Source organism: Chrysoperla carnea, chromosome 1 (assembly GCF_905475395.1).
Source record: "Chrysoperla carnea chromosome 1, inChrCarn1.1, whole genome shotgun sequence".
Classification (NCBI taxonomy): Eukaryota; Metazoa; Arthropoda; class Insecta; order Neuroptera; family Chrysopidae; genus Chrysoperla; species Chrysoperla carnea.
In genome coordinates this window covers 14710076-14735414 of record NC_058337.1, presented here as the reverse complement: position 1 = coordinate 14735414, position 25339 = coordinate 14710076, and the positions used below count along the sequence as shown (strand labels likewise).

Sequence of the window (25339 nt, the reverse complement as noted above, 5' to 3'; positions counted from 1 at the left end):
TTGTGTATGTGTATTTTACTATGAGTCGTCCACCGTGTCATCTACACACACATACACATACATTCAGCAATATGTATACTACTAACATAACCTAATAGTACGTACTATACTTTACCCCCACTCCTGATTAATTCCAGCAGTAATAGTATAGAGAAATACACGGATCCAAGTATACACAATATTCTTTGCGATAATGTTTGTCAGTAGCGCTATGGCGTGCTTGGTGTATTGTTAGGTTATATGATACATATCACTTGTATAAAAAATCTCTCAATACCCTTCATCATCAATATTATACAAATAATAATTATTCATTTATAACATATAAATTTAATTATTTAACCTAGTTTAAAAAAATGTATTAATTAATGAAAATCAATTATTAATTTAATTGAGCGGGGACACCGGTCCAAAAATTGACACCGCCGATTTTCTTTTATTTTTCTTTCACATTACACAATTCATTTGTTTTTTTGTTTTTTTGACGGTCCATTTTTTGGCACGATTATCCTGCTCAAATTAAAATAATCTTTTTGGTGTGTATACCAAAAATATTTCATTAATTCATAATTAAAAATTAATATTTTTTTCTTTTACAGATTGTAATTCAACATTTATAATTTTTACAACAATTGGATTATATACAAAATAGTGTGTGACTTTTTTATACCGAGTGTTTTAAGTGTTTTTAAGTTGAGTGTACCATAATGAATCAACAAGAGTCGACGACTATGTCAACAATGTTAGTACGTGTTAAAGAGGACAACAATGGACAATTATTAACAACAAGTGTTCCACAGATGTCTCCTCCATCGTCACAACAAGGATTATTAGTGCGACATTCAAATAGTGAAATAATTAGCGAGAAAAAAGTGACACAATTTAGTGGTTGTACAAATAGCAACACCCCATCACCTCCAGCATGTAGTGCACCGGGTTTAATACCGTGTCGTTTACATAGATCAATTACAGTGCCAACTAGTGCTACATCAAACAATAGTGATAATAATAATCCTAGTTCCTCGAGTAATAACGATAATTGTAGTGTTGTACCATCTACACGAAGCGATTATGATTTACATGAACAATCCGATGAAAGTTATCGAGTTCAACCATCGAAATTATTGGGTGAAAAATATTTGTTGTTAAATGTTGTCGAAGGAAGTTCTTTGTATCGATGCGTTAATGTTCATACGCACCAAGAGATGGTTTGTAAGGTAAGAAATAGTCAAAATTAACTTTTTAAAAGATACGATTTTCACGCCTTTTTAATGCGGTACCTGCATATTTAAATAAATAAACAAGTGTAGTCGTCGGTGCTTCCAATAAAACAATTTTATAGTAAACAACAGGTATATATTGCATCAATTAGCATTATCCCTAAAAGTAGACGATGTGATATTATTAGCATATTTCTATTGATTCTTTTACCTGAGTTTTGGCATAGACATACCTTCTTTATCGTTTTTTTTTATTGTTTAAAAGAAATTTAAGTCATGGTGTATATGACCCTTAGAAAGTTATTGTTTCTTGATTGTATGATACCAAAATTAATTTTACTCATACCATAATTAATTTTCTACAAATAAGATTTTGATTAATTTTTTCATTTTAATATAATTAATGGCCCTTTTACACTAAAACAGACCTTAAACTTTTCGAAAATTATTCTCCGGGTCGAACTCGTGAATGGATACACACCTTGAATTGCATATTTTGTATCACAGATCAATAAAATCGTAATTATTTTAAATTTTATAACAATTTATTTTTTGCAACTTACAATAAATATCTTAGTTTATTTTAATTATTAATCGACGAATCTCAAAAGATGATTTTCTGTCACATTAACGTGACAAAATTGGCTCAAAAGCGTAAATATACACACATGCACATATATGGGTGATACCATGAAAAATTGCACCGCGAATGGGAAAAAACTATTACCTATTGTTTTTGATAATAAACACACATTTTGGGTCCAAATTAGTATCAGTCACCCGTGGAATCACCCATATATTTTATTTGAAACCGGAGAAAAATTTGATACATGATAAAAAATAAATATATCATAAAAATTTTGTTTTTGATTTTCCAGACTAATAATATAGTTTTCGATCAGGCAATTAAAAATCTGCTTTTAAAATTATGATGCATTTGGTTGTAGTTTAGCCCCAGACTATTTTCTAAGAATAAATCATCAGAGTTTTGAATCAAATCTCACGCAATTTTTAAAATTACTATAAAAAGGCTTTATTACTACCCATACAGATACAGTTAGGTTTATATTTACCTGATTCGTTGAGGTTTAATAGCTTTTTTTTCTCATATTTTTGAGGGATGATTTGGATTGATAGGTCATTAACACCATATGATGTCTTATTGCCTATAATTTTAAACACATGTGGTATGTACTTTGCTTGTAAAAAAAGGGATTAAAATATTCAAATTTTTACAATATCATAAAAATTTTAGAGATTTATCTTATTACTAGCTGTAACCCACCCGCTTTGCTAGAAAATTATTTATTGTAAAATTTTTTTATTATTTTTAATATGAAAGCCTGGATATAACACTTGTGAGAGGAAAGGAGATTTATCAATTTTAAGTTACTTTCTTAAATTTTTGCTATCGTTTGGCTTGTGATATTGGTCCAGATAACCCCTAAAAAATAGAAATATAATTTGAATTTACAATATTAAGATTAAGTAAATATAGAACCCCTTATTTCAAGTCATCACTTAACCGGTTCTTAATAAAAAAGCATTACTCATAAAATATTAAATGACGCACACGGACCAAATTTTATTTTAAAGTCGTCATATCTCCTCTCGCTATTTCAGAAGTACAATTAAATAAAAACTTCTTTTTTTTTTTTTAAATAAGTTTGTTCAAGTCTAGACAAATTTATTTGCTTTTAAATGTTGCTACAAAAATAGTGTGTGTAGTATATGTTTGTGTGTTATATCAGTAATAAAAGATCGCAAAGACCTTGTTGATGTCGTTTTAACTCGCTTAGTAATAACATAAAAATCTCATAAAAATATTGGCTATACTTTGGTACTGTTTTTATCTATCTTTGTTTAATATATGCCAATATTAAATAGCATGGCGTCTTTATAAAATATTCAATTTAATCAAACCACTATTATAAAAAATTTATTCAATTAATTATTTGCGTTCTACCTAAATTCAGAATAAAATAAACAATTGACTGAGTAAATTGCTGAAATACTCAATTCTTTAGAATATTTTTAATAGATTAAGAGAGTTGAAAAAACCAACACAATTATGGCGACTTTTCGGACATTATTTGTTTTGGTTTTCGAAAATTTTCGAAAGTATTTTTTAGAATTTTTTCTAACTAACAACTAGTTGAAGCTATCTACAAATTTTTAAATCCCTATCTTTTATAGTTTTGGAGAAAATGGACACCAAAGTTTTGTCCTAAATTGCATCCACACGTGTAAGCAATGATGTTTACGAAAAAATGTTTCAAATAAAAAAGTTGTTAAATTTTTTAAAGGAACATTTGTTACATTCAAGTTTTTGTTCTATCTCTTAACTTTTTACGTCCTAAGCACGCTATACAAATTTCAACTTGATATCTCTTTTCTTTTTTAAATTCTCTTGTTTACGGACGGACAGATTAACCGATAAACGGAAATGGACTAATTAGGTGTTAAATCAAAATTTTGTTTGTATCATCAATATTTCAAAGAGTTACAAGCCTGGGAATAAAATTAGTATACCTTGTTATATATTTCTTATATACAGAGTATAATTACCGTTTTTTATTTTGTATTGTGAGGCTCCTGATTTTTTTTATGTCTATTCGACACAAGGACGATGTCAAAATTAATAACGTCTCGGACGCATTTTAAATTTTAAATTAATTTGTTTTTAATATAATTATATATATGATGTTTACTGTGAAATTATTTTCAATGTCATGCAAAAATTAAGAAATATTTTTTTAAGAATAATAGCTTCTGTACTTTTTTGAGACATGAAATACCATTTAATCTTGAGCAATATCTCTATAATTTTCAAAAGAGTATAATTATTAGTAATCGAAAAATGAAATGCGTCTCAAATTAAAATTAGTTTATATTATTGCAAAAATGATTTTTTGTGTAATCGAGTTTTGACTAAATTAAGCTAATAATAAAAATAAAATTTTGTATCGAATTGAATTACATTTTTTACATACCACAAGTGACATTAATTTCGATATTAAATTATAAACACGGTTTTAATTGCAAAATTGTAAATTGAATTCATAAAAAAATTATCATTTAACTAATATTTCGCCATACTTTATTCATTAAGTTTATTTGAATGTTTATATTTCAGGGTTGAATTTTATCTAAACAACCTATACACTCATGGATTATAATTACATTCAAAAAATAGCATTGAAAATTATTTAAGAAGTATAAATTCGAATGGAAAACCGTTTTAACACGCAAACAATATCTATTGAATATTTCTAATAACAAACGAATTTTTTATTTTAAACTAGCTAATAAAAAAACTACTAAAAACCGGAAATATGTACTCGTAACTAAACAGAAAGAAATAAAATTATTGACCTTAATTGGATGTCCATCTCAAAAGCATATTTACACATAAACAGGGTAGTAAAATTATATTTATATAGGGGGAAACTATAATGATTTTTCAACCCTCTAAAGAAATGTACAATAAAAAAAAAAATTATGCGTAATACAAAAAAACCTGATTTGTGTATCGGAATTTTACGTTTTTATAATTCATTATTCAAACCTGCTGCTACACACGACATTATTTATAGGGACAGAAATAATAATCACAACATAACAACATCTATCAGCTTCGTATCATTCATATTCTATCAGCTTCGTAAAAAATCATAAATTCTTTCGTTATCTTAAATATATGTACAGTTTTCAATTTTTTTAAAAGTTTAAAATAATCATAATTCATTGAGTATATCAGTAAAGATGGCCATGAATACATTTAAATTCATGAAGAATTATATTAAATTTAAAAAAAAATGTATTTTTAAAAATTATAGCCCATGTGTTATTCTGATGTATGAGCTATATTGTTCTACAGTTTTATTCAAATCCATTCCGTAGTTTTTACGCGAAAGCGTAACAAACAAACATTTATAGGGAAACATATAAATTATATAGGGATAGCAATTGGTTCGGATTGGTTAGAATGATTTATACAACCCGTTAAATTATGTATAGAGGCAAGCATAGCCAGTATATAATCGGGATTTTAAGAATATAGTTCAGAATTTGAAGAAAGAAATAGCCCAATTATTTTGACATATCCTGTATGTTTAAAATATACAACTGAGCACTTATAATTAGTTTGATACCTTCAATCATCTTCACAAAATTTCACATTTATAATATATTAGGATTGGCGAAAAACAAAATACCTTTGTTTTTCATCTTGAATTGTTTATAAACTTCAGCAAATTTTAATATGCTTAAAAATGCTTCTAGCTTATTTTTCTAAACATTCTTCCGAATCTAACAAGCTATCACACGTATTTTTTTAAGACCATTATTTCTATATTTCACCAGTTGGAACTTGTTAACTAGACTAGTGATTAATCCTAACAAATTATACCGTGTGTACTATTAGCAGATTTAACTTCTTTCACGTGTATATGTTCAAAGAATTATATTATATTAAATCACTGCTGATGATTGAATACGTAAAGAAAACAATCGACATGAGGCAACTATAAAGCAAGGCTTTTACTCATTGTCAGTGGAAACATGCTTGTGGCTACGTTGTTTTTTTATAATATGTATAAAATATGCTATAAATATATACGTACTTAAGGTACCTCTCTCTATATAGTTAGTCTATATATTGTTAAAATAATGCAGTGTGTACGCTTTTAAATAATCATTTCTCTTTAATGTTTATTCATTTGTGAGTTGTATGTTCAACTTCAAAAAGAATTATCGTGCACTTTTTTATTTAATTATTATTATTTGCATATTATTTTTTGTTTGTTTAACTCTCTAAGGCCATATTTAAAAGGAATCCAATTGTTTCTTTCATATTGTTACACAAAAATTTGACATTTAATATTACTATATTTATGGGTAATTTTTATTTTCTTTTATATTACACCATAATTTGTAATTTTTTTTAATATATTCTTAAAACAGTGTATTTATTCTTAAGGCCATACTTTTTTTGCATTTATGTTTAAAACATTACTTATTTTTTCCTGTGTTAATTCTTAGAAGTGTATTATTATTTTGAAGTTTACTTATTTTTGATTCATCGAATTTGAAAATTAAGAGTAAAATTATTCGATTTATACCATAGTTTTTTAAATATTAATGCCTAAAGATTTAGAGAATAAATATATTAGATATTTATGTTTAATGATTATAAGAACTGATACGAAACATCCGATGATGTGTCCAATTTTATTTCAATGAATTTTTCAACGGGTGTTACTCATAATATGGTATAATTACAAGATAACAAATTAACAAACTTTATAAAAATTTTTAAATTACAACAATTTTCATTATAAAATTAAGGTAATTCTCGTACTTTCTGACGTTACTATAGTAAAATAACCTGTAAATTTATTTTGTGAAACTTCAAATAATAATAATTATCCTGTTAACATTTCACGTACTTTTTTCCGAGTAATTTTTAAGAAATCGCTTTATATTGACCATGAATAACCAAGATTTTTATCATTTTTGTTCGAATACAGTTTTTAAAAAAAATTACCTAGGATCTCCTTAATTTATTGTATAATATTAATAATATTAATAATAATAATATAAAAATTATCAAAAATTGATCATATACGGGATTTAAGCGAAAATTACACAGATGTGAAGATGTGTGTATACCCACACCTTAATTAAATATTAAAAAACCCGGACGATTATAAAAATTAACACATGTTTTTTATTTCATTATTTTTTTATCAGCCATTTAAAATCACTTTATTTAACGTCATAACAAAACAATTATTTTTATAAATTATTAATGACAATTTATTAAAACATCCGTACTTAATATCAACTCCAGAAAGTCTGCCATCAATATGTTGTTATATAAAAAAAAAACCACTAATGCCGATGTTCATATGTGAAAGTATGACGCAATTAAAATGTTTTAATCCGGGTTGAACAAGACAGAATTACTCTGATGTTAATAAACGAATGATGAGTCATTTCCCATAATATCGTAATGGCTTAAATTTTTGAACAATGTGGTACCGTACGTACATACATTTTTCTGTTTATGTAATTAAAATTGATGTAATTGTATTTTATTTATTATTGATAATACACACAATTAGAAACAGCTCTGTAGCTATCTCGCTTGTGTAATGATACAAAAAAAAAGTTGATTACGTGATTGAATTATAAAGAAATTATTTATTGTGTGTACAATTTTTATTGAACGTTGGACAATAAAAAAGTGTTAAGTCTGCATTCGTTGTATTAATATACTTATCATAAATTTGGATGTGTCTTGATTTTTTAAAATTATTTCTTTGATTTATTTCGTGTCTGCTATTTATTATTTCTTCTTTAAGAGTAACAAATGAATTTAAATTTTTAAAAAGGGAACAGTTTCTAGTTTTTAGATTATCCGTGGGACAAATTTGTTAAATGATTAATACATACTTGAAACTTCGTGAGTCGCTTCCTTTTCATGAATCTTCCAAACTTCATCTAGGGTTTTTTTCCCAAAGTGTTGCGTTTTAAAATGAGTATGAGAACGGTTTATTTATAAGCTATTATTTATAGTTATCATGCTCATTTGAAAACGCATCACTTTTGGAAAAAGCCGTAAAGAGAAAGTTTGGTAGACTCGCCAAAAAGAAGCCACTCGCGAAGTGTCAAGTATGTATGATTCTCCTTCAAATTATTTTGTTACTAAACAGTTTATTGATTATTTTAACTTTTTTTTAATGATAAAACCCAAATAACTGAAAAATTGGAATCGATAAATATTTCTTCTAAATGTTTATTGAAAGCAGTCGTATTAAAATAATTTTACTATATCAAGAATGAGTAATGAGTTCTTTTGTAATTCCTAAAATGGTATTAATTAAAAAATTATTAAATCATATTAATTTGTTCATAGCAAATAATAATTTGCAATATTTATTGCAGCTATTATACCTATATTTCTTACATTGCAAGAATATTTTGTAGTATTGGTGCCAATTTCAAGGTAGTCATATATTTTTTATATTTTACAATGTTCTGCTTTTGTTTTTTTTATTCTGTTAAGTGATGGAATAGTAACTGTACATAAAAAGAAATGTCCTGAATAAAAATTATATGCAATTAGACAAAGACAGATGGTATTTTATGTTTTTGTAATTTTATTTTTTTGTAACTACTGTTACCGTTTTTGTTTACTCATTATAAGTAATATTTTTTTCTTGAAGCAATGAGGGGTGTGTAATGTTGCTAAAATCTTAACACAGAAATTTTAATCCCCCAAGTGGATTATTATACAATATATTCATAAGTTATTACAATCAATTATATAATAAGAAATTTTGGGGTTGTTTGTTATTGGTTAAATACCCTTAAAAGTGGCCTTTAGTATTTATCCACTATGCTTAAATTTACCTTTCATTTTAGTTCAGTAAATCAACCTTTTCATTCATTTGAGAAAATCATTTTTAAACAGACAATTAACTGAGTTAATTGTTTAAATACCCTGTATAGAAAGTGTTGAATATCAGTGCTTGCAATATTTTTAATGAATTAGAAACTTTTAAAAAAACAACACAATTATGGCAATCGAAAGGCTGCCATTTGTTTTGGTTTTCGAAAAAATCAAACCGTGGTGCCTCCTTTTGCATAGGATAATATAATATACCTTAGGCCGGGAGCGCCTGCTTCACTTACCCTACCCTTGGTCCGGCTCTGCTCACACCCATACTGCATTGACTTGTGTGCCATAACTATTGCTAATATTCCCTCAATTATCAAATAAGTATGGCGTTCACATCGATACTGACATAGTGATATCCACAAAAAATTTCTTACCGTGTACCAACACAGTAAATCTGGTAGCATATTCGATACAATCAAATATTTCAACACACAAGTAATATAATCGCTTGTAATCGCACACACAAAAAATACAAAAAATAAACAAATAAATTTGTTCAACCTTCGTATTTACCCAATAAAACAAAAACAACGAATTCAATGTAATAACAAGATTCCACGTGTTTGAATTGTATCTCAAGTTGATCTAGTTAGCATACACACACACACACACACACACACATTTATAAAAAGATGCTGTAATAATAATAATAATTTTAAAGTAATATTGTTTTGCGCTGTTCACCTTGTTTATTTTACTTGTATGTCTGTCTCTGTGTGTAATCTTATCTCTCACTTATTTACATATAAATTATATATATATTCGAGTGAAAGATAAAATAATTTTTTATTAAAATTGTTAGTCATCATATAATAGTACAGTTAAAGAAGTTACTAATAAAGGAAAATGAAAGAAACCGCTTTGCATTTTGATAAAACCTTATGGAATGAGTTTCTTAAGGTGTCAAATATCATTAGTAACGCATGATTCTATTTGTTTATAAACAATAAATTGTTAATTCAATGAAACGGTTAAAATTGACTTACAAAATGAATAAATAGGCAACTTGAATTACGTATACGTTATACATGTATAATAGTTTTCGATTATTTGACAAACACTTAACATTTACGTCATAAAAGTTGCCTATTTACTAATTTTTTAAGTGAACTTCAACATTGAACATTTCATTGAGCTAACAATTTATTGTTTATTAACAAATAGAAACATTTGGGCCACTTACTCATGCGTTACTAATGATATTTGACACCTAAAATGCAAAATGCGAGTGGTTCCATTCATTTTCCTTTTTAGCCGATTTTTGTAACATTTTTGACTGTACTATAAAGTATGTTTGTGTATGTATGTTTGTGGTTTATTCAAGTGTATTAGTTTTAATGTATTTAACAAACAACAGATATTATGCAATTTTGCATATAATGATTCTGTCAGAACTACGTATATAATGCAATCATTTTATTATTAAAATATAACAGTACTTTAATATGGTAGTAGCTTGTAATGTGTATTTAAATGGATGGATGATGCCTGCTTACAAACACAACAAAAAAAACACTACCAATGATAACATAAAATTTTATTATTATATTTGTATTCCAAACTTGGAGGATGTACGAGCGTCATGGAAATATTGGATAAAAGGCTTGATTTTTTAATCAATAATTTCAGGGGACGGGGTTGCAAGGTCTAGACTCTAGAGACTCCAGACCTTTGTTAAAGGTCGAGTCCGTCGTCCGTCTGTCTAATCATCAGGATCTCTTCTGTACACTTCGAGAAACAAGTACATACCAAGAAAACCAGAAGAAAAAAGATAGTTACATAGTTGTTCGGTATTGTATCCTAAAAGAAAAAAGAAATAAAAAAATAAATTGAATAAACGTTGTTTTATGTAAATATACTTATAAAATAATTTAATGATAATTATTTTTTTGTTTTGGAAATTTTTTTTTAAGTAATGAATGTTATTGATAAAATTTTCCATAATTAGTAGGAAATCTCTTAAACAAGACATAAGAGGGCTATTTATTTTGTAATATTAATTTTAATTTCATAATGTTTTGTAATTTTATTGCACCACTGTGCTTTTATTCGACTGCTTGCATACCACGTGATATTTAAAACATGTGTTTTCATAATACAATCATTTATATTCTAATTTAAGCTTTCATACAACTTTAATTTTCCGTTTTATTAGGATATAACCACATTGTTAGTACAGTAGACAGGTTAGTAGAAAGGGGGCGCATATTTAACGAGGATGATATGATGGTGGCGCATGTGTTCCAAACAGCTTACAGTCCAGTCACATGTGTTCCACACTAACTACCATAGAGATAATTCCATAGAGCAACAAAATCGCCAAAAAACGGTTGATCGCGGTAGAGATAAAACGGATAAAATTGGTGCGTAGAGGTGTCTTCGTCTCTTTTATACACCTACAATTTCTGTCTCTGTTTACCTCTCTCACTGCGGTCAACAATTCATTATGTCTATACAGCTCTATGGTATTATAACAATGATCCCTACTCTATACGTACTATTGCGATTTTAATCAGAAGCGAATTCATTAATTAATCACACCAAGTTTTAATTTTCTGGGTTTTTTTTCGATAATTTTGATTAAAGGAAAATTTAAAGAATAAAGAAAGGACAAAGAAAATTTGTATGAAATTCAAAAATGAAATGTTTGTATTAAAAAAAAATAAAATATTTATTTAAACAAAATAACACAATTTTCTGAAATAATTACAAAATCTTGTTTAAAGTACTTGATAAAAGAGTTTCTCTGTTGAAATAATACTGTAGTAAAATTCAATGAAATTTTTAAATAAAACAAAACTTGTTTGTACATTTCCACTTGCTACAATGACGAAATTTCATCATTAAAATTATAATATTCAAATCATTTTTTATTATTAGGTCATTAGATTATTCAGTAAAAATTTTAAAATCACAGCTTTAGTAATTCTTGGTAGTTGATACATGAAAAATGGAAAATTTCATGAGTTTCAAACAACAATTCAAGTAGATTTTCCTTTTAAACTTTTTACCTGTATACTTTAAGTTTCTGTATTGGAAATATACAGGGTAGAAATAAAATTCATAGTATCATCTTATTAATTTATTTCTATGCCTGTCTTTTAACACAACTAAATTTTTGCAACATATTTTAGCGATTTGAGTGACATCCAGTTCCTGAAATTAACTGAGTAGTGAGTAGACAACTTCATGGACTCAAAAAACCAATCTTTGAAACCGTAAAATATGAAATAGAGTTTGAAGTCAAAAAATGTAAAAAAATAAATAATTTGTACTTGAAACATTTGTTTCTGTAACTCATAATCTCTATATATTATAAATGCGAAAGTAAGCATGTTTGTTTGTTTGTTACGCTTTCACGCTTAAACTAGCGAATGGTTTTTAATGAAACTGTACAGCAATATAGCTTATATATCAGAATAACACATGAACTATAATTTATAAAAATTTAAAAAAAAAATAAAAATAAAAAATTAAATTTAATTTGATATTTGAAATTACCATAAATTACAGATTTCTGTAAAAATAGTCAATATTAAATATTTCAAGGCCACCTTCTCTGATAAACTCAATGAATAATTACTATTATACATTTAAAAAAATAGAAAACCATACATATATTTTACCTGTGTAAAACAATATCCTTACCATTATTTCGAGTGTTATAGAAAGGGAATAAGCGAGAACAATCTTTGTCAATCTTTACTTTTAAACCCAGCGAAGCGGGTGGGTATAACTCTAGTTTGTAATATTTTTGGGTTAAATTATAATCCTTGATACAATTAATAATGTCCCTAATTTGAATAAAAATTCAGCTATATGTGTTTAATTATTATTAAAAATTAAAGATTAATAAATAAACAGTTTTTTTCTTCTTAAAATTGTATGCCCTTGATAACATGTTATAATAATTAATAATTAATATTTGCATCCATAATATAAGCAATTTTTTAAACAGATAATTGCATAAAAATATAAAATTAATTATTGCTTAATCAATTTTTTTTATACCTATAGCTATCTATAAATTGACACGTTAATATTATATTATTATCTGACAAGTTTTTTTATTTTAAATATGTGAATTAGTTTTCTATGCCAAGAATAAATTAAGGTCATGGTTTCATCTTCATAAATATTTATTAATAATAAAAAAAAGTTAATATTCACACTTTTTATTAATTCTCTGTGTAATATTACATCATATTTTTCATTGCAACATTCTCTAGTCGATTAAAAATTTTTGTTTTAAAGGACTTTAAAAAAATGTACTGGTTTGAAGTATCTGTCAACTCTATTCATGTTTATAGGTACTCTCTCGTATTGATGTTAATTGTATAAAAATTAATCGATGATTGAGTTTCATGTTTTCATCATGAAGAAAAATTATATCACAGATTCTTTTTATGCAAAAAAAAAGCAATACCTTATGGCGCTTTCCAAAAAGAAAACAGTTTAAAAGTAAAAAACTAGTCAAATTGACGTATAAATCTTATCGTTTACGATATTTTTAAAGCATTAAAAAACATTTACGTGATACAAATATTATTTTTATTCTTATTAATTACTAACTTGACAAATCATATGACGGCCGAATTACTTTAATGACGTTGTTTAAGGATTTAAAAACTAAAGAATGATTAAAACTTTAAAATATTTATATCCCTATCATTATAATTTTAATGGCATTTTTTGAAATTAAAATTAATTTAATGTTGTTTTGTTTTTGCAGATAGTGACACGTGACAGTAGCAGCTTATTATCAGCACACTATCGTTTAGATGGTGTGCCACACATGAACCCACTACATGAAGTATTAGTTGGTGAACGTTATCTATATTTAGTATTTCCAAAATCTCATGGTGATTTACATTCGCATGTGCGTGTACGACGTCGGTTACGTGAAGCTGAGGCACGTCGATTGTTTCGGCAAATGGCTGAAACGGTGAAAACATGCCATGAAAATGGTATTGTTTTACGTGATTTAAAATTACGAAAATTTGTTTTTGCTGATCCCCAAAGGTACGTGTGTTTAATTATTTTTAATTATAATTAATAATTGAAATTGTTGTTATTTATAGTTTTATGTTCGTACTGTGTTTAATTGATCACACACACACACACACACACACGAAAATTGAAATTTATTAATATTCAAACGATATATTATTATGATATTTTTATCAAATTGAAAAATTTATTTTAGAAATATTTAATTTCATATATAAAATGTTTTATGTGTGATTTTAATGAAAAATCGTAGGTAGTCATGGAAATTTTATTGATATTATTTACAATCAAAGACACGTTTTCCAAATTTTTCAATTCAATTCAACACACGTGTGTTTCGAGATTATTTTCTATTTTTATACTTGACTAAAAAAAAAAAAACATTAAAACTGAGAATAGTAATGGGGAGGGGGGGGGGTATAAAGAAGAAAGGTTTTAATAATTGTAATATTTTTGTTGAAATATTTAAAGTAGGAATCTTTATAAAAAATAAGTTTACTATCTTATAATCCCGTTAATACAACAAAAATTCTTAGCTATAATAAAGATTTTTATCATTTCACGATTTTACTACTTTTAAAAATGTTTACAGTAAAATCTCTTCATTTGCATACTTGTTTTTTCGCATATTCTATTCCAGATTTTTTTTTTTCTTATTTAAATTAATGTATTATAGAATTGACCTTATAAATCTGTCTGTCTGTGGCATCGTAGCGCCTAAATGGATGAACCAATTTTAATTTTTTTGTTTCGTTTGAATTGTAATTTTGTGAAGAGTGCTCTTAGCGATTCCGAACCCGAAAAAACTAAAAAATTGGCGATGATCTTCAAAATCGGCTCAATTTGGAAAAGGTTTTAAGGAAAAAAGTAATTTAATGGAGAGTGTTCTAAGATATATTCCAAGTACGAGTTTAGGGTTCCGTACCCGAAAATGTTGGCAGGAGTTTTTTAAATTTTGTAAATTTCTCTTGTTAAATGGTATCATTACCGAAGTATATATTGATTAAAATCCATAACAATATGATACACTATTTCGAAGATCAACTTTTTTTTTAAATGAAACGAAGATAAAATGAAACCAAATATGGAGGAAATATAGTTAATAAATAAAACCATTTAAAATTTTTAAAGGTTATTGTATGGGTCCACTCTGTAGCTTAATGCCATGCCACATGTAAATAAAATTATTAGTTGCAATAAAATTTTAATAACAGTACCCATCAAATTAATTAAAAAAATGAATAAAAACTAATAAAAATACTTATTTGAATGAAGCAAACAAAATATATAGTCTAGGCGCCCGGCAACTTTCTGTACCCGATTGATACCATGACTGCAAGAAAGTTTTTTTAATCAAATTTTACTTCCTCAATTCATTTTTCGAAGGTGATTTTTTACTTTAATTTTATAACCAAAAATTTGTTAGAAACAAAAAAAAAAACATTGTTTTGGCTTATTTCAAATAAAAAAGGGCCTGCTAATTTTGAGTTTGAGAAAAAAAAAAAGAAAAATATAAAAACTTTTAGCACTAAATTTAGAGTTAAGTATCTTCGAAAATTTAATTCTACGCAAAATTTGGGTGCAACCATGATTATCCAACTAGATATAGCTTTGCGCCTAGAGTAAGATTGTAAGTACCCTTTTTAATTTAACAACAAAACAAAAATAATTATTTTAATATCACAAAAAAAAAAAAAAATATAATTAAAAAATTCAAATAATAAAAGTTAAATACACAACAATTTAAACAAAGGTAATATTTAATAATTATTATTCAATAAACATACCTCTCTCGTATAGTCAATTTAATTTTTAAAATATGCTTCTAAATTGCATTTAAACCTTATTTCCATCCTTGTTCTATACAGTGTAAATAAAAGAAGATAAAAATATAATAAATGTAAATAAAATTCATTGATTTATTTTAGATGAGGTAGACAGTGAAATGAAATGAAGCAGCAGCTTGCTTGTCTGCCTTGTATTTTAAACCAGGCCATTTGTTGTACAATAAAGCCTTTTTTTTTATTATTAATTAAACATTACTGGGTGAACATCTATTGTATGTTAATTATTTTTAAAAAAAAGTTTATAATTACTTATTTTTAAGGACCTTTTTTTCATCACAAAATATGTTTTATTGAGAAATGTTTTTTTTATAGCAGTTGTACACAATAAAGTTAAACACAATGTTGCTATGCTAAAGCCTACTTAGGTGGTTGAATACTTAGTTGATGGATGAAGAGACGTGAGAAATATTTATGTTACAATTTTATTACTTGTAATATATGTTTTCAAGTACTTGCGATTATAATAATTGTTATATTTTTTTATGTTCAAGTGCCTAGCTAGAGCTAAGGCATTATTGTTGTGTTTCTGACACATATTTTGTTAAGATTAACGTAGGTATTTATAATTTATTTTAAGCAGCTTTAGGATTATGCTGTCTTAATGATTATTTTTCAGTTCATTTTAAAAATATTCCATAAACCTCTTTGTATGTAATGAAAAATATTTCTTAGGGTTGACAAGATTGTTTTAATTAACGAAACTTTTATAAAAGAGATATACAAATTTATCCGGCTTTATTTAATTTAAAAATATTCAATAATTGGGAATTTTTGTAAAACATCTTTAGCGCCGGATTAGACCGATTGTTGCCGTGGCGACGCATGGCAACGTTTTCAATGTTTGCTATGATGTCAATGTTTGTAAGGTTTTTTTTTAATTTCGTGTTATAATATTTACAAAAGAAAATTCAAAATATTCTTCTCACAAGCAGTATGTTAAGAATGTTACTTTATAATACGAAAATCTGAAATTAAATATAATCGTTGCAAGAATAATTCGAAACAATGGCCGTAAAATTACTAGCTGATCAGTCAGTCAGCCACAGTTTCAATGTTTCACATTTACTAGGTGTCCCGCGTACAGATATTTATTTCCTGATCAGATTGAGAAATGAAAATTTCAGAACATGCTTCAATCGGATAACAGTAAATTGTTTTTTTCCATTGCTTTCACCATATTTTATGGTTAGTTCAGAACAAAAAATTATGTTTTACTTTTAACTACAATAAAAGCTTATTACTTTGACTTTATTTGTATGAAAATTAAATTTTTTTAAAAACATATTAAAATGAAAATTTGCAATAAGACCGTACCTAACTATATTTCCTCATATACATATTTATGACCATTTAAAAATATTACTATTCTTTTAAAATAATTTTATTTTTAATTTCAATATTGCATAAAAAAATAATAATTATCGTTAACTAACTATACACGCAATAAAAATTATATTTCAATTAAATAAAATTAATTGATTACATAATTAAAAACAAAAATCTATTGAGTAAAAATTAAAACAGTTTGTTTACGTATGTACCTCTAACTAATGAAATAATACATGTGTGGTAATTTAAAAATAATAAAACACTTGATTCAAATTAAATGTTGATTTCTTGCGGCATTGCTGAGTACTTTTTAAACACATGGTGCTGCTGTAAGCTGTAACAGTATTCTATGTATTCATATTTTAAAACAATCTTGAAATAGTTACTAAAATTTTTTGGTGGATGAAGTAATATCTCTACATATAATATCATAAATTCAATGGAAATGATTTCTTAAATATACTATTTATTACCTATAGTCTCTAGTTTTTGGGTTATTTTTATAGATAACTATTTAATCTGTAACTTTAAAGCACTTGGACTGGAGCATTTCAGAGAATTATAATTATTCTTCTCACAAGCAGTATGTTCTCTATAACTCGAAAATCTGAAACCACATTTAATCGTTGTAAGAAAAATTCCACAGAGAGAGATGGTCAACTGACTTCAAATTTTTATGGTTATAGGCCTTTGTCCTGATATCGATCTCAATGTATCTTTCGTTAAAATTTGAAAATGTGCGAGAATAGATGACAAAATCGCAAATTAAATCTTATTGTAAAAAATTTTTGAAATGTAGTCTCAATGATAAAAGCAGGTTGTGACGTCACCAAGTGTTATCTTTTTTTTTCTATTTGTACATTTAAATCCTTCATATTTTCGTAGTTATTGATGTTATCCAAAAATTGATTTCACACGATGTTTGCACACGGTTTTAAAGCAATAAAATTTGAAATTTTTCTGAAACTATGTCCATAGCGAGACAACAACCTTAAGTAACAGAAGTATCAAAGCGCGCATACACACACACACATCTCGTAATAATTATATTTAAAATTATGATAGAGATTAAGTAATGACCACGAAATCAGTAATGATTTCATCAACATTTGTTTTAAAAAAAAAACTAATTTCGACAGTACCTATTATATTTTGTGTGTTGTTAGATCGTGGCAATGGATTTATTATATGAGAGTGGTAATATTATTATAATTCCCCACCTGCTGCTGTTGTAGTTGTCCTCCTATAAACAACATTAACGTATACATAGAGTTGACGATGGTGTTGCTATAGTAGTGCTATGCCGCCGCGGCCACGCTGTTATAAATGTATTAGTTAACATTTTAGCTTAGATAGCGGCCGGTATTTGATGCAATTGCCCTCCATACGAGTATACCTACTATTATAATATCGTGGACCGATTTGCTTATACACATCAAGACTATATTGGATTGAATATGAGGACGTATGTACACTTGTTTCTGTGTAACTATGTGCACACATAAATAAATGTATATTTATTTAGCCAAGCTAAAAAGGTGTATTTCTGACATGATTTCATCATTTTTGAAAATAATATTTTATAATTTATTTAAATCATTTTATTAACAAATATCTTGACAAGATTCAAATCAAAATGTGCCAATGCTACTGATACAAGAAACCGATTTTTTGTAATCCTGGGTTTTTCCAGTATAAATAATCATTTTCCTTGGAAACTTTTTTATTTCTTGTTATGATTTTCATACAGATAATTTATGACTAATATTAATTAGTGGTCAGGCAGGTAATTGCTTGCATATTGGACTAAACGAAAGCAATTATAATTAAAAAAGAACGAGGGGTGTCATAGGACACTTGGTAGGAACGATCTTCTTTACGTATATTATAAATGTAGCGCTTACTTTTTTATTTAGAAGATATTTTTCTGAAAATTTATTGTATTACTTTTAGAAGTCAAATACTTGTTTTATTCTTTAGTGAATTTAATTTTATAGCTATTTTTACCTGTATGAATTAGTTGTAATATTAGTTTAAAAAAACCTAGTTATGAATCGTCGTTCTTTTGTTACATTTTGTTTTTCGGTTTTACCTCCCAACCAGCAAACAAATTAGAACCATGGCGTATGATAAGGAACATAATTCCGATAATGCGTGATCTTTATGGCAACTGGTATTCAAATCTCTTGGATATTCACTGGAGATATGAAGTGTCACTGTTTAAACATAGGTAATTAATTTTATTCTCTTTTAGGAGCATCCTGCGTGATCTTCACCTTAAAAGCTAAACTTTAAATTCATCGTTCGAGGCGATAGTCTGAAATGAAATTAATTTTAGAATTCGCTTCTCCGATATTCTAAAATTAAGGCCTGATTCGATTTCCGTGATTTTGGTATGGCCAAATGGTCGTATTACCTTGAGTGACTGTTTTAACATTTAAAAATTTCAATCGGTTTTCCGAAAAACTTGTTGGTAATTGTTGTCGGTAATAGTTATAATTAAGAAGTTTTATAAAGCTCAATACTTTCAGTAACAGACTGTGCCACGCACTTACGAAGCCATTAAACTATAAATATTATCAAGTGTCGTGTGATTTGGTCTTTATATAGAAATACAAACACCAGCTTACACACACACAAAGGTGACCTTTTAATTTAATATTCTTTGTGTTTCCAAGTAAATTTATAGCTGGTAATGTTTTATTCTTTTCACCTTCGTTCGCATCATATCATCCGTCGTTTACCATTTATTAAAAAACAAAAAAAAACACTCCCACTGTTCTATTTATTATTGTATTACAAAACTTATTGTAAAGACGTAATTCAGTAGCAAACACACCAACTTTACAAAAATATTAATATAAAAAAAAAACCATAATAATTAATGATGATATTCGCCAGAGCAAAGATTTATCTATTTAATTTTAAAAAACCATCAAAATAAAAAATAAAAATAAAAGAATTTTGCTAAGTTGTAAAACAAGTTTTATAAGAAACTAAATAAACAAAAATAAATCGCAGTTTAATCCAATAATAAAAATACGTACACAAAAAAAATAAAACAAAAAAACTGCAGCAAAAAAGATCCTCTTACACAAAACCTATAAATTAAAACAGTTATATTCGGCCATACCCACTTCAAGCGTATATAAATTCACGAATACGTATAACATTGTAAAGGTTTTACGTAAAACGATTGCATACATCTGAATCAAGTACCCATAAAATTTTTTTTAATCGTACATTTTTTTTTAAAGTGATAGTCTTTTAAGGTTCTATAACCAGCGGTGAACTTTTGGCAATATACAAAATAAGAATATAAAAAACAAAAAACATTTATATGTAGTAAAATGGTTGGGCCAAAGAAACCACAATCAAGTAACAAGTAAATATTCCGTGCACATTTTATATCTTTGTCTGTGCAGAATGTGTATCGTGTCGTCAACTCTAGGAGGCAGCGAAAAAAAAAACCCGTTATGATAGTCGCATTTCGCTTCTGACCATTTGATTGTCCAATACATATTTAAGTATATTTATACCTATAAACATTTTATGTGCAAAATTTTGTATTCAGTCCAAGAAGTCTTGTTCAAAAATATTCTTTCAAGTCCTTTACGCCATCGCTTAATTCGTAAATTACAAAAAAGTATTTTCATAGACTCGAAAATCAAACTTTTTCTTGGCTGTTTCTCGATGTGTAATTCGAAATCGAATGGAAACTTAATATTTTCATAAATCACAGGTATTGTACTGAATTAGACACTCACAAAATGTGTCAAATTTATTCCTATTTAAACATCCTACAAAAAATACTTTCCGTTTGTTACCAATCATACTGAATATCTATTCAATTGTTAAGTTCGATGGTGCTGTTTTCATGTGATAAATATATGAAATAGGTTACTCTAGGTTATGTATAATAAATCTGAATGAAAATGACGTGTAAGATCTTTTTACTATCTTTTACTATACTATAAAACATTTTGATATTATACAAAATATAAAAAAGAAACTTGCCAAAAGTTTTTAGTATTTCTATTTCTTTGTCTACTGCCAACATACTAAACATAGTAAATTCAATCAGGTTAGAAAAGGATATAAAATATCTTAAAGGTTTTTTTTCTTTTTGCAAAAAACAAACTAACCAAAAAGTTGTTCTATGTAGACAAGCAACAATTTAAGGTTATTGTCTTCTATTGTATTAGTTCATCATAATATTAGTTTGACTTTGAATTAATTTACCTATCCAGATTTAATTAAATTTAAAATTAAAATCTTTCAACATGGCACTATATTTTATCAATTATTTTATGGTTTTCAATTAAAAATAGAAATCGATGTATCCATAACTATAATTTGACTCTTCTGTATTTAAAGCAAAAAATTCTGGTTTAGTATCTTGCACATGAAACAGAATGCGGTCTTGGGACCTCCGTTAAAAACGAAGTTTCTTACGAAACCAATACAAAAACAAATGAAAACGTTGAATAATTACTTGTATACAATTTTATTCTCTTACTTTTCTAAATCTGCATTATACATATAATCTCACATCTTTTGATAACTCACCTAAATAAAGATATGAAATAATAATTTATTAGTTGTTCGTTTGAAAGCTAACACAATAATGTAGTAATGAATTTGGTTGATGTCAAGTTGATTAACATATAGTGATTGCCATGGATATGGCACACACACATATACATAGATATCTCACATGCTTACGTGACGATTATGGTGACCAGTTTGCGCACCATAATAAACCGCGTTAAGGAAACTTCCGAAAAAAAATGTCACAAACATGAAAAGAAATATTTCACCATAAGCTATTTTTTCGGGGGCATATGTCTCTGCTTGCTTATTTTAAATTTTTAACGAGTGCAGCAAAAAAGCACTGTTGTTATCAATCAACTTTCGTAAAAAGCAATTTACAATTTTTATTACGATAGCAAATCATTCGTTATCAATAACTTTTTCAATTCTATTACAAAATAGCTATATAGCGTTTTGAAACAATATTTTTTTTACATGGAAATTGGAAATTTTGTAGGTTTGTGGACAAATTGAATTTCACGCCAATTAACATAGTTAGTTACTTTTTTTGTTATATTTGATCAGTAACAAAATTTTGTACAATTTCAACATACCAAAATTCTTTTGTGTACATATTCTGCAATAATAATAAAATTGATTAAAATCTTTCAAAAATTCCATTTAAATAAAAAGAAAAATGAAATGACGTTTATATTTTTCATTTTAGCAGCCAGACAAAATGCAATTATGATATTACTAAGAAGAGAATCAAAACATAGCATACGGTAAAAAAATAAAAATTAATGTCAACCCAAACAAAGAATATTTAAATATGTGGGTGTATTTATATTTTTATTTCTGTTTACATTTTATTTTAAAACACGAAAATATATTTTAAAATCATGTTCCAATTTTTGTGTCTTGCTATTAAATATACGAATTTTTATATGAATATAAGAAAGAAGATACCGCGACCTTGTTCGTTTATAAATTATATTTAATTTATAGTCTTATGCGAAATTATAAAATTTTTTTTTTTTGTTATCTATAAAAAATACGAAGCACTTAATTTATTATCATCGTCTTGATTCGACATTCACGTTTTTAAATTCTGTCATAAATTTTTGACTTGACCCTAATTTGATTGATACTAAGTCCACGCGAAAACCACGCAGTTAATCCATAATCTTGTATCATTATTTTATTATTATTAAATTAAAAATAGTTTGAAATTAAACCAGGAATTAGTATGCAATTAAAATAAAAATTTAAGATTTGTTGAAGAATTTTCTGGATTAGAGGATTAATACATTCTTGAAACTTCGTGAGTGGCGAGTCTACCAAACTTTCTCTCTACGATTTTTATCAAAAAAGGTCTTAGTCCGATAAATTTCCAGCTGCGGTTTCTCAGACCCATAGCTTCAATATGACGTTATCTTGCTCATTTGGAAATGCAGAACTTTCGAAAAAGTCGTAGAGAAAAGGAAACCACTCTCGAAATTTCAAGTATGTATTGATCATTTAACAAAAAGAGTGCTGTACCGCAGACTAAAATGCTTCTGCGTGTGTGATCAATAAAATTGGATTTGGAATAACAATCCGAAAAGAAAAATTTAGTATTTACTGAATTTTATACCATGCATATATGTAATATTCAAGGTATATTAAGCTTAGTCCCAAGTTTGTAACGCTTAAAAATATTGATGCTACGAACAAATTTTGTTATGGGTCTTCATAAAATCACCTAATTAGTCCATTTCTGGTTGTCCGTCGTCCGTCCGTTCGTCCGTCTGTGGACACGATAACTCAAAAACGAAAAAAGATATCAAGCTGAAATTTTTACAGGGTACTTAGGACGTAAATGAGCAACATAGGTCAATTGGGTCTTGTAAACCGTTAGAAATAGAACAAAAGTTTAAATGTAAAAAATGTTCCTTATCAAAAATAAACAACTTTTGTTTGAAACATTTTTTCGTAAACATCACTGTTTACCCGTGAGGGCGCCAACTAGGTGTAAATTGTATAGTTTGTATTATATGAGAATATCAGTTATGTATGTGTGACATGTATGTATGTGTATGTGATTGAGTAATCAACACTGTTATTTCAACAATTAACTCAGTCAATTGTTTGTTTTCACTTGTTTTTTATACATTGTGTGACATATTCTTTACAAAGCTTTATTTATATCATAAAAGTAATATTCTATTTTCATACAAAAATAAACAACCACGCAATTTTTTTTTTGTAAGATGTAACTTTTATCCAAGATTGTGTACTCAAATTGTACTTATGCATTTTTTTTTTCTTTATATTTTATATTATATGAAATGTCAAACAATAAATCTTATTTTTATCAACAATAGCCATTTGTGACTGAGCTGTGGTAATTTTTAAAATGACCAGACAAACATTTTACCATTATATATATAAATAATTTTTAATCTTCGTTCTTGGTTACAATGTTGCAAAAAAAGAAAAGAAAAACAGATTATAATAAAGTGGACAAAAAGATTTATTAAATTTCTTTTTTTATTTACAAAAAAAAAAGCAATTTATGTTGACGAGGTGTAAAAATCTAACAAAAATTTGTTTTCAAACACATCCGGATTATTATTACTATAAACGATCATGTATATATCTTTTTAAAGGAAGTATTATAATTATAATTTTTGGAAGGTAAATCTTATTACCTGGTGAATATTTTTTTTTTTGGTTAGTTGTGTTCATCGATGATTGTGTCAATGACTAATACTTATTTCCTTTCATAACTTTTTTGTTTGTTCGATTTAATGAATGGTATTGTTTACATCCGGCATGATGTATCTATGAATAATTTTTTTTGTATGTATACTTTAATATATAGTAGTTTCACTTTTAAAGCATTGATCTTAAATCAATTATTTGATATTTATTCCGATTGTTTATTTTGCCTACATTTATAAAGCAAAATATAGGCAATATAGTTATTTACATAAGAGAATATATTGTGGGGGGGGGTGCTTTGGGGGAACACGGAGCACAGTGGAACAACCGTAACATGTTATTCCAAGAAGTTATTAAAAGTATTAAAAAAAATTAACTAAAATTATTCATCAAAAATAGCAAGATAAATGGTATATATGGTTGGAACTTTTTCTACCTTCGTATTTTCAAATTTATGAATTTTCCAATTTTTCAACCTATTTACAGTTTTTACAAATTTTTTGTTTTCAAGTTCAGAAATTGGGAGAATTTCTCTCATCACCAGAGTAAAGGTGTAAAAAAATATTAACTTCGGAAATTTTCGGGATTGTTCGTGTTTTTTTCGTTAGTTCAATTTAAGTACTCGGTAAGTTAAAAAAACTTGTGATTGAAATATGGCGAAATAAGTTAAAACAAGTTTAATTATTTAGATTATTTCCCTGCTATAATATTTTCACTCTCAAATTATGAAGAGGTTATGTTTTAAAAAGTTAAAGAAATAATATTTAATTCGCGAAATTTTTGACGCATGGGCAGAACTTGTGAGCCAATCTCCCATTACGCGAGTAAAGATTACCGAACGCTTCACGCGAGAGCTGAAGGGATAAAAATTTGCTTATCTTATAATTAATCGTACTATAAAGCCATAAATATTACTGCGAGCTAGGTTATGTGTAGAATTTTATGCGGTATTTGTTAAATTTTCTCAACCTCTGAATTCCGACCTCCCCTAGGTATTACGAACCGATTAAAAAACCACTTTAAGAGATGACTAACCTTAAGAAATAACTTGTAGAGTATAAAGAGTAATGTAGTTTATGAACTTATTTTTTCGAGCTGAATATTTGCCATGAATATACCTACATACTACATATACACATATATGTACATATATTCAATAACCATTTAATACATTATTTTACACAGTAAAAACCTGTTTCAAGGTAGCCAAAGAGTCGCATATATTA

General features: G+C 26.9%; 1 protein-coding gene across 1 annotated transcript in view; it reads left to right on the top strand.

Moving 5' to 3' along the window:
• The first annotated feature begins 205 nt into the window (after positions 1 to 205).
• LOC123300141 (tribbles homolog 2) overlaps positions 206 to 25339 on the top strand; it is an 84827-nt gene continuing 59693 nt past the window's right edge. Inside the window, exons 1-3 of the mRNA XM_044882635.1 lie at positions 206 to 536; positions 600 to 1217; positions 13421 to 13710. Coding sequence (XP_044738570.1) covers positions 708 to 1217; positions 13421 to 13710 — 800 coding nt within the window. The 5' untranslated portion in view covers positions 206 to 536; positions 600 to 707. The remainder of the gene's footprint in view (positions 537 to 599; positions 1218 to 13420; positions 13711 to 25339) is intronic.